This window comes from Sebastes umbrosus, chromosome 18 (genome assembly GCF_015220745.1).
Source record: "Sebastes umbrosus isolate fSebUmb1 chromosome 18, fSebUmb1.pri, whole genome shotgun sequence".
Lineage (NCBI taxonomy): Eukaryota > Metazoa > Chordata > Actinopteri > Perciformes > Sebastidae > Sebastes > Sebastes umbrosus.
Genome location: NC_051286.1, coordinates 7,630,157 through 7,645,221, shown reverse-complemented (window position 1 = coordinate 7,645,221; position 15,065 = coordinate 7,630,157). Strand labels below are relative to the sequence as shown.

Genomic DNA, 15,065 nt, shown 5'->3' with positions numbered 1-15,065 from the left:
ATGTATTTTGTATATTCAGGCAACCGTGGCGTGATAACCTTGGCACTCGGAGCAGGAAGCAACCATGACAGCTCCCCCAGAAACTCAGGCCAGACATTTATTTAATGATGTAGCATTACGGTAGAACAAATTCATGAACGCCTACACACCGGACTAGTATCTCATCCCTCCCGTCAAAAGCAATCGATTCATCTCAGACCCAAGAGAGTAATTCTACAAAGACTACTGCATCTACAATGTCATCAACAGACAGAGTTATAGGTTTCTACTTTTAGAAGATGTTTATATTTTTAGAATCACCTAAGTCTAACTAAACGTGTGGAAACAAGATCACTTTTCTAGAACTTTTCAGAATATAAAATTGACATATTGAACATTTGCTTTGTTATAACAACAGGGGTAACACCATATTCTATACACCAGTTATGCAGGTGCATGTGAAGTATTGACACTGTTCATATCATTGCAATCACTAGCACATATAGACAGTAGTGATGTTGCAGAAGTGGAATCAGTTTATCTCCCTCCTCACCCAGCACTAAACTTCAAGCCCCAGGCAGGACTCTGGTCAACTCACTCTCAGTTCAATGAACCAAACTGTAAACAGAAACTGATTCATTTGTTATCGACTAACAAACCAGTTGTGATGCTACGGTCCTTTGTGCCAAAACCCAGAGTGAGCAGTTCAAAAGAACTGTACAACTGGTGTTAAATCTACCATTGTAAATTAGAGCACCATTCAAAATATCTAATGTAAAAGAGTGTGCATAAGCAGGTTCTTATTGTTATCAAGTTGGCTCCTCCCATCACAAATATTTGGTTAAATCTGTCATGTCTGGCTTTTCCAGAATAACCAAACATACCCACATCCGCTCAACACCAAATATGGCAGTGCTGTGGTTTATTTTGTCTGTTCAACAATTGGTTAAAACGTAAACCTTAACTGTGATACATTAGCTATTAATAGCTCACTCATTCTCCCACAACTGGACATGGCAAACACCAAAATAAAAGTCTAAAAGGAGCACATAGTCTGGACTGAACCAAAGAGCTTTAAGAACTGGTTATAGAATGGATTTATAGTTATTGAATATTGTTTACTCTCACTTTAAACATTGGATGTACCATTGAGCAAGCACACAACATTGGGATGCAGTAGTTAGATGAGATCAATGCATAAACTCATCTCTTGTGGCATTACTTTATAGCCACAACAACACAAAAATAACGAAAGCCAACAATGCAATGATACAAGTTTTGGATAGCAACTTTATTTGTTCCATATTAACAAAAATTCAAATGTGAAGCTGGACATCTGGACTAACGATTGGGCCTTATTTCACAGCAGGTGAAGGGGGTGGTCAGCATGGTGGGAAACTCAATGTGTGGGCTCTGCAAAAAGAGAGGAGCAGAAAAAAAATGACATAAAATCAATGAAATATACCAAACCAAGCATGGACAGACTATAATGAATTTCTTCCAGCACCAAAATATCAGCTGTAATGACTGAATCAGCCATCTGTCAGTGACATCTAGAGGAAAACATATGTAGTTGCTCAACATCTGCTCATTGATTTGCAACATTGCCCACAATGGACAAAACACCCAGAGATCAGGGGTCACCAATGGTATAGCAAAATGGTAGACAAATTTATATAGTCTCAAACTATATAAAATCATTGCCCAACCATAATTATGTAGTGTGAATAAACAAAATGTTGGGCTACTTACTGGCCGTCACAGCCTTCTTGCCTGGAATAGAAAGAAACAACAGACGTTATATTAGTCGCATTAACCCACTGAGACAGTGCATTTAAATGATATGTAACTACAGCTCCTTCCATTTACTCAGCACTATGAAAGTTCATTTCACACCCGTTTCAAACTTCTGCATTCTTATATTATCATATGTTGTAAAGACGCTGAGTAAAGTTGCCTTTGTTGTGCTATATTTATTGGTGATTTGTTTTACAGATTCACTCACCTTGCACGAAGAAGTGCAAGTACGTATTGCTTTTCAATCTATTCAAACCACTAAACTTATGTCACTTACAATATAGAATCAAAACGATGATAACCGAATTTGGAAGCAGCTGTCATATTCCATAATATAACACCAACTACATTACTCAACAGTCAGTTCGTATGATGTGAATGCTGCTGCATTTTCAACATGCTGTTCAAGTCTTGGACCTCACCTCCATAGGAAACTTTGTAGTACAGGTATGACATGATGCCAAGGCCCACCCACATCTCCTGGTAGGCCTTAGTGTAGTAAGGGCTCATCTTGGACCACCAACTTGCAAACGCGCGTCCGGCCATCTGTGGGAGAAAGCAACAAGCACAGTCTCAAAACAGTGCTCATGTACTAACAATGACACAACCACAAATAGCAGATTGTTTCAGTGCAGGCATACATAACTGGAACACCAGAAGAACTAGCCTAAAATGGCATGCATTCTCTATATACAGAGAAAGGCCACACCAAACTCCATTCACAATTCTACAAATTTAATGATGTGTTGCTCTTAAGCTTACCTGGTAGGACAAACAAGTTGAGAAATTGTATTTGGTTCACCATCTGACTCTCATAAAGTTCCTATTGTTATTCATAACGAAAACAATCCAGCAGGTATTTTCATATAAATATTTGGGAGTAATGATAGACCATCTGTTATCTTGGAAAAACCACATTGAATTTGTCTGAAAAAAGACAAAACAAAGAATTTACTTTCTCCGCCGCCTCAGGTCTTTCGGGGCGAGTAAACTAATTCTTCTTTTGTTTTTTACTTCTGTGATTATGAGTGTTGTTATACTACATGCTACAAGAGTTTGTCCACTACTTTAAAGTCAAAACTGCTTCACCAAATCTGCTCAAAGATTGTAGGTCAACCCCTTGAGAAATTCTATGAATCAGCCTATTATAATAACATATTAAGGCTGGCTAAAACACCATTGTCTCTGACCCCAACCATGTTTTGAACAGTGAATATGTGATTTGATGATATTGTTACCATCAAATCAGAGATACAGGGTTCCACGGTTTAATAAGGTTACACTGAAGCACTCTTTTGTGCACCAGTCAATCCTAAAACTAAATATGGAGCCTAATCCCAGATCACATGTCTTCTGTGATTGTAATGTTTAAATGTATGTATCCTTGTTTTGTGATGTTGCAAATGGAGCTCCTGTGATGCAAAACACATTTCAGACCTGTCTGACAATAAAGTAATATCGTTATATTTAATTCAACTTTAGAGTCCTACTTATGCCATAATGCATTTAATACAATATGCATGCTGCACCTAACTGAAGCTAAGTTTTATAAACTGGTTCCTTCATGCACACAATGTTGTTAAACGTTACTGAACATTAAGTTAACTTGGTTTCTTGAATGACCCTCAGCTGTGTCAAGGCCTAGCTGATGCCTTTAGGACACCTAGGAAATACTGATCAAATATAGAGGTAATATGGCACAAAATCACCTTTATAATCTTCACTGTTAGTGGGATAAGACACCTCATGTTTTCATTGACATGTGCAATAACTATACTGAAGAGTAAGGTAGCTATTCTGTGCTATAGTCTGAGCTAGTTAGCATTACAACCTCCAACCTAGCAGCACACAACAACCACAGTGAGCAGAGATGATAGCTGCACTTTAAGGTGCTGTTTGTGATGCAACAACTTGTTTTTTATGTTATTAATAAAGTGATTTTGCTAATAAATAAGCGCAATCTCTTCTCTTACCTTTCAGTTTGTCACGCTGCAGTGAGAAGGTCAGGACAAATGCTGCTGCTAAACCTCAAAGTCGTGGAGGAAGTGTTCTTCTTCTACTCTCAGCTGGGTGGTGATGTCATCATGTTTTTGGTATGTAGCGCCACCTAATGGAGGAACATGATTTTTTTTTTTTTCAACAATGTCTTTATTGGGTTTTTTTTGTTATACAAACATCAGCATTATAATGCAATATATTCAATACAGGATTTACTTTAACAAACATAACATACCCCACACACCCGACCGTTCTCTCTTAACTTTTCCCTTTCTCACAGAGTCAAAATCTATATACAGCTTCACAGTATCAATCATACAATTAAACAGTTAAATGGCACCTCTAGCAAAATGAAGATACACATAAACAGAAAATAAATATATAGAAAATAAATTAGAGATTTTCAAAAACAAGAGTCCATTCCCTTCTGAGGGTCTACCACTATTGTGGATTTTTACGTATCCTATCTTAATAGGAATAGGAATTTTGCTTTGGTTTTGTTGGTGCAAATAAGCAGTATAATAACAAAGAATAGATAAAAACGTAAGAATAAAAGAAGAATTCGAAAAATTGAAAATCTACCAATCTACAATATAAGCAATAAACAAAATAAACATGATATAAACAGATAAATATTGTCGGTGTGCAAACAATCAGGTACCAGAGAGAGAGAGAGAGAGGGGGATACAGTATGGGGGTGGTATTGAGAGTGTATGAGAGAGGGGGAGAGCATATTTGAAGCCTGTCTATAGCTGTCTCTTGGCTCCACCTTGAGGACATGACTATAAATGATAAACACAGTCATATTCTCTTCTTTTGAGTCATTTTGGATTTATATGGAATCTGAAATCTGGGGATTATGTGCTGCACACAGATACAGAATTAATTAATAAAATATATATTTAATACAGTTAATAGATTGTGTAGATGTAATGTGATAAACTTACTTAAATGCATGAATTATATATATCAGAATCAGAATCAGAATGGTGTTTATTGCCAGGTGTAAGAGGTATACACTAGGAATTTGCTTTGGTTTTGTTGGTGCATATAAGCAGTATAATAACAAAAGAATAAATAAAAAACGTTAGAATAAAATAAGAATACATTTTTTTTTAAAATTCTAACCAATATACAATATAAGCTATAAACAAAATAAACATGATATAAACAGATACTGCAAATATTGCATCAAGTGTTTGTAAACTTAAATGCTTAAATATTTGGTCACATTGGCCTAAATATCTCCAACATTATAGAGAGACAAATGAGCTGCAAACTAGCCGTTATCACACTGTAGCTTTGCATAAAATCAAAAAATTATCATCACATTTAATTCATGATGTCTAATTATCTTTTGATATGTTTCCATACATTTTCTTTTCTTCTGTACTGTTTTTTTGTATGTATTTCATTGTTTTTTATTGGATTGTTTTCCACTGTTTGGTTTGGTTTTTCTGCACATTTTGTGAGAAGAATCAGAATCGTGTTTATTGACAGGTGTAAGAGGTATACACTAGGAATTTGCTTTGGTTTTGTTGGTGCAAATAAAAAGTATAATAACAAAGAATAGATTAAACGTTAGAATAAAAAATAAATTTAAAAAAAATGAAATTCTAACCAATTTACAGTATAAGCAATAAACAAAATAAACATGATATAAACAGATATAAATTTCAATTCAATTAATCTTTATTGACAGACTCGAAGTCCATTAAAAACCATACAACACAAACAACAATACACACATTAAAATAGAAACTGCCACTTTTTATAAAAGACAGTTATACCAGTGTTTCCACAGGGGTGACTGGTATCGTATAACACTAAAACAAGGATTTGACAGTAGCATGATAATGACGTTCTGAGAGATATAAACAAGATAGTGCAAATATTGCCGGTGTGCAACAATCAGGTACCAGAGAGCGAGAGAGAGAGAGAGGGATACAGTAGGGGGGTGGTATAGAGAGTGTATGAGAGAGGGGGAGAGCGTATTTGAAGCCTGTCTATAGCTGTCTCCTGGCTCCACCTTGAGGACATACTGTATGACTATAAATACTACAACAGAGTCATCTTCTCTTCTTTTGACTCATTTTGGATTTATATGGAATCTGAAATGTGGGGATTATGTGCTGCACACAGATACAGAATTAATTCATAAAAAATATATTTAATACAGTCAAAAAAATAGGTAGTGTAGATGTAATGTTAATTATGGTTAAAATGTAGTTTATAAGTCTGAGAATGAATTCCTTTATTGTCATTGAACAGAGTACAACGAAATTAGATAGCAATCCTGACAGTGCATACACGTCTATTAAACAGTAGTGCAAATAAAGAAGTGTAAAAAAAATATATATTTATATGTATATACATTATTTGCTTGACCTATAAAAGTAGGATATTGCACGTTGCTGAGTTGTGTTGGCTCTATATACACAAGTAGAACACAGGAATAAAAATGTACAAAGGAATAACTAAGGTGCAGTTGGAATGTAAACATCTGTAGTTCTATATGTACATACAAAGGGTGCGGTTGAAATGTTAAAACATAATGTAAAGCTGTATAGATATATACAAAGTAGTTGTAATTGTAAGTATTGTGGTACTGGTATTATTGTAGACAGTCAGTGTCAGTGTTCAGTATTTTTTTTTATGACTAAATTTAGCATTTGTGAACAAATATATGAACAAAAGCACACAGAAAAAAGCACAGAAAAGGAGAGTGTCGAGCTGCTGCGTCTATGTGTAACGTCATCTTGACGTCACATAATGACTGTCACATACTCATGCAATTCAACCTGATACCAGTTTCCTTTAATTTGTGCTTTTATAATCTCTGTTCTTTCCAGTGGAACAATTAAGTCCTATATCTTGTTCTGCTTTTTGGTGCCTGTGCCGCTGCCATAACGGAGGTGGGAATGTGAGGTGAGGGTGCAGCTGCTGCGTTGCACACGGACTGTCTACCAGCTCTGTCTGCTCACCATAGTGAAACAACAAATAAAACACTGGCACTGCTCTCAAGGGTAAAGATGCCATTGTGTAACATGCTCCACTGTTGGTGCACTCTGTTTCTCTTCAGGGTGAATGGAAAATCCTTAAAACATCCCTATAACTCAAAATGAAACTGACGGAGAAAGTGAAAGCAGAATTGAATTTGTATTAAGTATATTGCGGAGTCATGAGATGACATGACCTCTAAAAGGATCCTGACACAGTTTCACATTGATGCATCAAACCACATGTCCTTGTTTCTCAAAAGTTACATTATTGCACAAGCTCACAGAAAAAGAAGATATAAGTAAAGACACTTGTTGTGTTTTTGTCTCCTGAAACATGAGTAACAAGGATAAGCGTTTGCAAACAAAGCTGAAAACCAAACTAATCGACTCTGGGATTTGTTATTACTTTTTTAGTCAGAGGGAACAAAGTTTGTATGAGAACCTGCAGGAGTGATTTTGGCCTACAGTACAGTCAGCGTGGGCGGGACTTTCCACTCTTGTTTGTCCTCATGCTCCAATAGGCAAGAGGCACCTTGTTTCATTTGTGAGCACCTAAAGCCAAGTCCTATTTGAAGGAACTCAACACAGTGAATGATCGCAGAGTTGTGCCAATATGAGAGGACACAGCTGAGGACATTTATTGTACATGGTACACACTTCTACTGGGCTCTTCATTGTAATGCAGTATGCACTAGCTGTCTTCAGTGACTACAGCTCTGCTACAGGTATGTTGGAGATTTGTGACTAGGCCGTCTATTCTTGTATATCTATGTTATGACAGTGTGGTACTGGCTCTTTCCATACTGCAGGTATTCCTCCTCTTTGAGCTCTTTGTTTGAGTGTTTGCATGAGTGTACTTGTATCTGTGTGTGTGTGTGTGTGTGTGTGTGTGTGTGTGTGTGTGTGTTGTAATGTCAGGGTGTGTATGGGTGCATTTTTAACATGACTAACCAGACGGTGGAGGCGGCTAACTTGAATGTTTTGGAAGAGACTTTGACACTGCAGTATTTACCCTTAGCATTTAGTTTTGTTTTCGGCATTGTAGATTTCTCTTGAGTGGACGATATACTAATCTGTGTCTCCTGGACCTTCCCGAGGTTGACTTTGTGCTGCAGTCAGAGGCTACATGGCTTCAGGCGGAGCAGAGGAAGACGATGGAGGCATTCCATTGGACATTGACAACGTGCACAAGCTCCTCCAAGGTCGGTCTATTCCTGTACTTTTGTAGATGTTGTGACATGTGATGTGCTGTAATGAGGAATCACAGTGGTGGCCAAACCTTGAAATGTGTTGAGGAGATACTATGTCAATGTTTCTTCTTGCATCACTTTCATGTGACATATAATACGCACTATGAATTCATAACCTAAAATGTGAAAGTGGTGAAAAAAGATAACTGTTTGTCTTTTTTAAAAGCAGGTTAACTGTCAACTAGTTCAGTTCTATGTATTGTTGTCTTGTTAGTGTTTGGTGAGAGAGGAGGTGGTAGAGGTTTGCCAGTGTGTCCAGCACTCTTGTAGACATTGTAGAAACACTTCCACTGACAATTTCTATTTTGCTATTTGTTTGCTATGTCATATGTGTGGAGATTCAACGCGTTCTCATCCCAACTCGTCATATACTGACCCCCTCGGCGTCACTTTTTCTGTCATAGTAAACAAAAACACTTGCTTAAGGTCAGGCAATAAATCTATTATAGGCATTGACAAAGCCAAGATGTTTGTTTGGTCCACAACAATAGGCTTGCATGTGACTCCATCATTAATTAGATGAAACATTTCATTTCCTGGTCAAACTGGTCTTTAACCACATCGCATCAAGTTTGATGGCCAAGCTAACTATTCCTGTTACTTAGGAGGCAGAACTACATCACAGTTAATGTGTAATGATGGCTGTAGTCATTAAAAATTACCTTGAAAGTCACCATATTCATTGATCGGACAAATATTTAGTTACCAAACATGCTGGTTCTCCCAATTGTTTTATCTCACCTTTGAAAGCGATGTAAATTTTGATCATTTTACCTGTTGAATTAAGCATTGCATCTTTGTAAGCGGTGCATGTATTAACATGGAATAAATCTTGTTTTACATGAGCTAAAAATATTCATTTTGATGGCAAGAAGTGCAGAATTTTGTCATTATGTAATGCTGTAAGAAGTTGTGCTTTTAAATACAACTGTTAGTGTCTATAATCAGTTACAAACATCAGGGATTATTAGTGCCTGAGTGTGAGGGAAAAAGTAAATCACATGAAAACTGATGTTACAAAGTTGATATCTCTCTATATACATACTCTCACAACATTAAATTGTGTTTGCATTATGTTAAAGATCGATTAGGTGTAAAGATCTATGATTGCAATTTGACTTGAGAAAACATATTTGACTGATGCCATCTTACAATAGCTTGAAGCAGGAAGTTATTATTATTATTAATGTGTTGAAGCCATATAGTGTTGTTAGTACTGGGCATGTCAGGTGAACTGGGTGGAGTCCACTGATTGAAACGCTCAGGAGTTTCCTGCCATGGCACGCTCTTAAACACACAGCAGATTCACAGAGTGTGTTGCCAAATCTAATATCTACAAGTGTGAGTTCATAAATCTGAAAGTGACTGTGTGGTTTTCTGATTGCCTCTCAGACAAAACATCAAGTTCCTTTAGCTACTGCGGGCTGAATCATAAAATAGTCTCAACAGCTTGTTCGGTCTGCAGGAGAAGAGACTCAGAACAATTTAATTAAAGTAGTAAATGAGTCGATAATTGACACCAAAATGATCCTTGTTGATAATGATTGGCTTCACTTACTGTTGCACCCAGCCGTTCCATAATACTGTAACAAGGAAAGCCTTTATAATGTTATATATAGTAACATATAGGTTCATGTTTTGGCAACAGAAGCTTAGGATCTAGTCTAGTACCTCTCCAGAACCATGTATGCCCAAATCCCCTCACTGTGTGTGTGCACATGTCTGTCTTGGAGTCCATCATCGCTGTGAGTGTGACTGTGTATATTTTGCTCAGTATCTATGTCTGTCACCGTCTTGGAAGCCAACCCACGTTGTAGCCAGATCCCAGCCGGTAGCCTTACTTTAGCTTCAAGAGGAAGCCTGCCACTCTGGGTGATCTAATGTTAGAGAAGGCAGCTATATGTTGGTTGAAGTAGAATCTTCACTCAATATGTACATGGATTTATTGACTATTAGTGATAATCATGGAGGGTCGAAAAGTCTTTAAGCCCTCTGTTGTCGGTGAGTAGCTTATGTTACCTGCAGCTCAGATCAGAGTCCCACTGAATTTCTAGATTATTATGGATTCTACAGCAGCATATGGTCAGAGAAAGTCAGATTACTTTTGAGGAATATACTGTAATGTAATTGACAAGTGTTTTGTGCATTTTGTATTAGTTGGTGTTTTCAGTCCAGCTGGAGAATTAGAAAAACAACCATTTCAGATTTAATGCTTTGATTATGAATGAGTGGAACTTTTGTTTAAATCAGTCTGATTGACTGTATTTTTATTTCCCTTTTTGAGAAAAAAACATCATAAAAGCATCCCTCTAAGTCTTATCATATAGCATTAAGTAATGTGTTTTATTTTAACTTATTCACTGTTGGCAAAACCTGATTGCATGCATGTGACTTTGCCCAGTGTAAACCAAATTGAGACATGACGCTGCAACGCTTTCTCATCCCAACTCGTCACATACACCTCCCCTTGTTGCCACTTTATTTTCAGCAAGTTACCCTTGGCATCACTTTAGGATTAGGCAACAAAACCACTATAGTTAGGTTTAGAAAAGAACTACATGGTTGGGCTTAAAACTACTACGTTTGTTCAGTGAAAATGAAACTGGACGTTGTGAAACACGGGACACAAACGAACAGCTGATTGTAACGTGAAAGTGAAACTTTCACACAGGACACCAACAGCGGTCTCCTGCATGAAAGCCTCATGTTTGTTGGACCCATTCACCTCCCCTCCGTCACGCTCGGTGTGTCTCTTTGCTCTTTAAACTACGTCTCCACCCTCCTGGTGCACTTTCCCGGAGCGTATACTGTTGCAGCGGATTGGTTTACATTATAGTTAATGGAATGCCCCGTGTGGTATCGAACGTTTACGGCTGTGACAAAGCGTCTGTATTTGATGCCCTGGGAATGAGAACGGGCTGGACATATAGACTGTCATATTAAGGGGATGCAATCACCTAATTAATTACTGTGTGCACCTTTTTGCTACTGCCAGCAAACACAAGCATCCAAAATCCATTAAAAAAATCATTTACAGCATATTACAGCAATCAAATATCATCTGAGAAAGAAGATTTTAGTATCCAGTACTTCATAACTGTATTGATGCCAGAGATCAGACACCACCTAATTGAAATCCACCTTGTTCTGAATGTGTACAGATTGTAATTTTTGTTGTCTGTTTCCTCGACAGTGGAGCATGAGCAGATTCAGAAAAGGACGTTCACCAACTGGATAAATGCTCAACTCTCTAAGGTATGTTGAGATATCATATTTCCGTGTGATGCTTATAAGATGAATGAACTTGAACTTTTGTTGCGTTTGTTGAAGAAAACAAGAAACGTCTCACAACTGAAGCTGGAGTAGTGATGCAGAAAGGGACTGAGGAGAAAATGTTACACAAGCCTGCAGGTGTATAAGCTATGCATGTATTGCATCGCTTTACTCTTCTTCCTGTTTTGAATACTCTACGTGTTGGCCTTTTATTTTCACGTACGGTTCAGTAAAAGTTTGACTGATGTATTATGCTCAGAGTTTAACGGCTTTTCAATATGCAATATTTAGACAAGAATTAAGATATGAAAATATATCTTGGAGAACTCTACTTAGAGCGTGTTGAAAAATAACATGATGTCATACTGTGGTAGGGCTGTAAATGATATGGACCAGGCTGTAGACATGCTGACTCATTGTTCACACAGTGTGGTGCAGTGAAGCAGCTCACCACGGATCATGTTGGAAAGAGACCCTGAGCTGCTTGTGACACTCAGCTGGAGTATAAATAGTGGTTCAGTGGAGCAGATCAGCACGTAATTTGAATCCAGACACCTCTTCATAACCTCATGTCCATATGACTGCGCTCTAAAATCACTGGTTCATAAGCTGCCATCTGTCACACCTATCTGAGTTACACCACTGACAACCCCACACAGGAGACACTTCCCTCATGTCTAGAGGACAACGGTCACTGTTGAGACTTGACCTAAAGCTTTGACCCAGAAACTTCTGAATGAATCCAGTTTCATGGCAGCAAGTTTTAGATGAAAGATCACGTCACTACAAAATAAATTTCCCACAAAGTAGATCACACTTCCCACAAACCACTTTGCTTCCTGTTGCACTTAAGATTTTCTCGTGTGGTTTGTAAAAAGAAACATTTCAGAAATCATTTTACGAGGAAACCCTGAACAGCTTCCTGTTTTGTATAAAATGATGCAGCCAATTTCCCACCAAATATGAACCAGGGTTATTTATGTACAGCGGTCTAATTTGTTATCGATTTGATATTTTTACAAGACCTCAAATGAATGTGGTGCGATGAAAAATTGATGTTGATGCTGTTAATGAACGCAGCACATTTGGCAACATGTTTGGACTTCCTGCTCTGCTAAGTGGTGGGTGCGTCCATGGCTAAAATTCTGTAGGCTACATTTATAAGAATAGGCTGCACACAGGTGAAACACATTCTAGTTTCTGCAGTTCTATTTGCATAGGAAGCACATGTGGGTATAGCATACTAACAAAAGTAATTTCAGAGCATTTCAGTATGCATACAGTAAAGCATCCAATGGGCTTCATAGTGGAGGGAACTCAGACTGTACCATGTTAAGGAGAGTACAGAGGGGTTGGTTTCATTGTTTTAGGGGAATAATCTTTTTAAAGTTCCTTAAACAACCTATATTATTGATATGCATATGTTAGGAAAATTAGAATAATGATTATAAACAGTTTTTGTTGTTTTTACATAGAAATATTATTCGGGTGTCTTAATTGATTATTAACTAACATTGGTTTGTCTGTAGGAGGAGCTTCCTGTTTAAATGCAAGGAGGTAGAAGCTCCTTAGGATAGTTCATGGTTGGAGTTGGAAGTTGGTGCAGCAGTCTGCCAGTAGCTGCCCAGTAGACATGGACTGAGTCTAGCTTTTCTTCAGTTGACAGATGTTTATGCAACAGATTAAACCTACACTTAGTGAAGTCTCCTCCAGCCTACATGACTTCTCCCTCCACCACTTGGCCACTACTTCACAGCCTTCATCTGCTTGAGATTCACAAGAGAAGAGATGCAAAACATTTTATTTTTTTTACGCATTTAACTTTAGGCTATGCACGTATGTGAATTATCTCACTATCAGTAACATGATACTTACTGTAGTAGATGGAACAGGTGAAATGAATGATGGATCATAGTTTTCACCATGAACTCACCCACTCCTTTGTTTCGATGTATTTATTAAGACTTAATTGTGTGCATTGTTACAGAGATGCCCTCCCTCGTTTGTGTCTGACCTCTTCTCTGACCTCAGAGATGGGTCACATCTGCTTGACCTGCTGGAGGTGATGAGTGGCCGACCGATGGTGAGTTACTGCAATGTGCATCTTTTATCAGTGAGTTGAATAGATTACAAATCCCTCCCAGAGTTCTATAGTTAATTAAAGTATTGGGAAGGTAAAAATGTGGTAAAATAAACATTATCATAATAAAGCTGATGTTGTGATTTGTCTCCACAGAAAAGACAAAGGGGTCGAGGGGTTTTCCAGCAGAGAGCCGACATTGAGACAGCACTGCACTTTCTCAAAAAATCTGTAAGCTTCCATTTAAAAAAAACAAAAAAACATGGCATCAGAATCTGCAGGGTGTTTTTATTAACATTTGTTCTGGTGGGTTGGTGTAGATCAAACTGGTGAACATAAACATACCAGACATCATAGATGGACGGCCCTCCATCATCCTCGGACTCGTATGGACCATCATCCTCCACTGTCATGTGAGTACCAGCACCAGCGGTAAACTAATATCACCACATATTAACCTGCTGTTGTGTAAAAGGAAGTAGAAGGAGATCAATATATTGTTTCACTCTCTCTGTTTTAGATTGAGGAGCTGGCCAGCACTCTCTCCTACAGCTCTTGTCATTCCTCCATGGACTCTCTGACCAGCTTGGACTCCTGGTCCGGCAGTTCGGTCCCAGCTAGTCCAGTCCCTGCAGGCCGGGCGTCGCCTCTCCACAAACGCTTCCGAATATCCGCCAAGAAGGCCCTGCTCATGTGGGTCAGGGACCAATGCAAAAAGTGAGTTTTAATCCACTGTAGTGTCATGACGAGAGGTTGGGTTTGTTTAACACTGGTAACCTGAAAAGTGTTCTGAGTATCACGGTGGAATGACAGCTAGTCCTGCACCTTTCTTTAGAGGGTTCTCATGTTTTCCCTGTGTTTGCATGACTTAACCTTTATTATCCCACAGTTCAAAAACATGCAAAACAGATGGATAAGCTACTATAAATTGCTTGACGGCAATGTTACAGTCAAAGCAATGAGTGAACTTTCTATGTTGCTACAAGACAGATTGGCTCAGACCATTCTGGTCTTCATTAAACCACTAATCCTGAGCAACACTTCCTTCTTCTTTCTTTTGCTTTTTTGTTCCCCATCTGTCTTTCTCCGCTCTAGGGTTGGTTGCTCCTTCAGCGTGAAGAACTTTAAGTCGAGCTGGAGAAGTGGAGAGGCCTTCTTGGCCATCCTGTGTTCTCTCAGACCACAGCTGGCTGATCTCTCACTGGTCCAGTCCAGAAGCAACCAGGAGAACCTGGAGGAGGCGTTTCACCTGGCCGAGAGGGAGCTCCACATCCCCCGCCTGCTGGAGCCCGAGGGTGAGGCTTACTACGTAGTATTGTTGAGTAGTTCTAAACAGTGTTTCCAAATAACAAGTAGCATAACAAATTACTAATACCAAACAGAAAATAGAATCATTTGGCTATAGTAGTTATGATTCAATGAATATTACTTTGTTCAGCCATTTTACCACAGACATAACTGTGCTGCCTTAATGTTTGTGCATAAGAGAAGGTGCAACCTCTGGCTGCAATGGAATAGTTAGAATAAATGTATTGATTAATTACTGCTCCTAGGAAGCACAGAGAAAAAGAAGTGTATTATGTTCTAATATATTATAATTATTTATATTAACAAACATAAAACTGGTTTTTAATGTCATTTAAACCATTTGTGCCCAAAGACTATAGTTAGTATGATGAGGAAAAA

At 38.1% G+C, this 15,065-nt stretch overlaps 2 protein-coding genes across 12 annotated transcripts in view; one reads left to right on the top strand and one right to left on the bottom strand.

Annotated features, from left to right (window-relative positions):
* Positions 1-1,252: 1,252 nt before the first annotated feature.
* On the bottom strand, positions 1,253-3,894 carry atp5mj (ATP synthase membrane subunit j). Its single transcript, XM_037749965.1, has 4 exons — positions 3,750-3,894; positions 2,199-2,322; positions 1,732-1,752; positions 1,253-1,392 (listed from the first exon to the last, which is right to left on the bottom strand). The coding sequence occupies exons 2-4, from the start codon at positions 2,320-2,322 to the stop codon at positions 1,379-1,381; spliced, it is 159 nt and encodes a 52-aa protein (XP_037605893.1). The 5' UTR covers positions 3,750-3,894; the 3' UTR covers positions 1,253-1,378.
* A 3,418-nt stretch (positions 3,895-7,312) lies between these two features.
* LOC119476842 (nesprin-2-like) overlaps positions 7,313-15,065 on the top strand; it is an 85,253-nt gene continuing 77,500 nt past the window's right edge. For 3 of the 11 annotated variants that reach the window (XM_037750408.1, XM_037750409.1, XM_037750407.1), the window contains exons 1-8: positions 7,316-7,501; positions 7,874-7,978; positions 11,220-11,281; positions 13,287-13,382; positions 13,536-13,610; positions 13,700-13,792; positions 13,900-14,096; positions 14,475-14,674. In XM_037750408.1, coding sequence (XP_037606336.1) covers positions 7,903-7,978; positions 11,220-11,281; positions 13,287-13,382; positions 13,536-13,610; positions 13,700-13,792; positions 13,900-14,096; positions 14,475-14,674 — 799 coding nt within the window. In that variant the 5' untranslated portion in view covers positions 7,316-7,501; positions 7,874-7,902. Of the gene's footprint in view, positions 7,502-7,873; positions 7,979-9,934; positions 10,028-11,219; positions 11,282-13,286; positions 13,383-13,535; positions 13,611-13,699; positions 13,793-13,899; positions 14,097-14,474; positions 14,675-15,065 lie in introns of those variants that run through there. The other 8 variants (XM_037750412.1, XM_037750411.1, XM_037750417.1 and 5 more) reach the window with 5 other exon arrangements.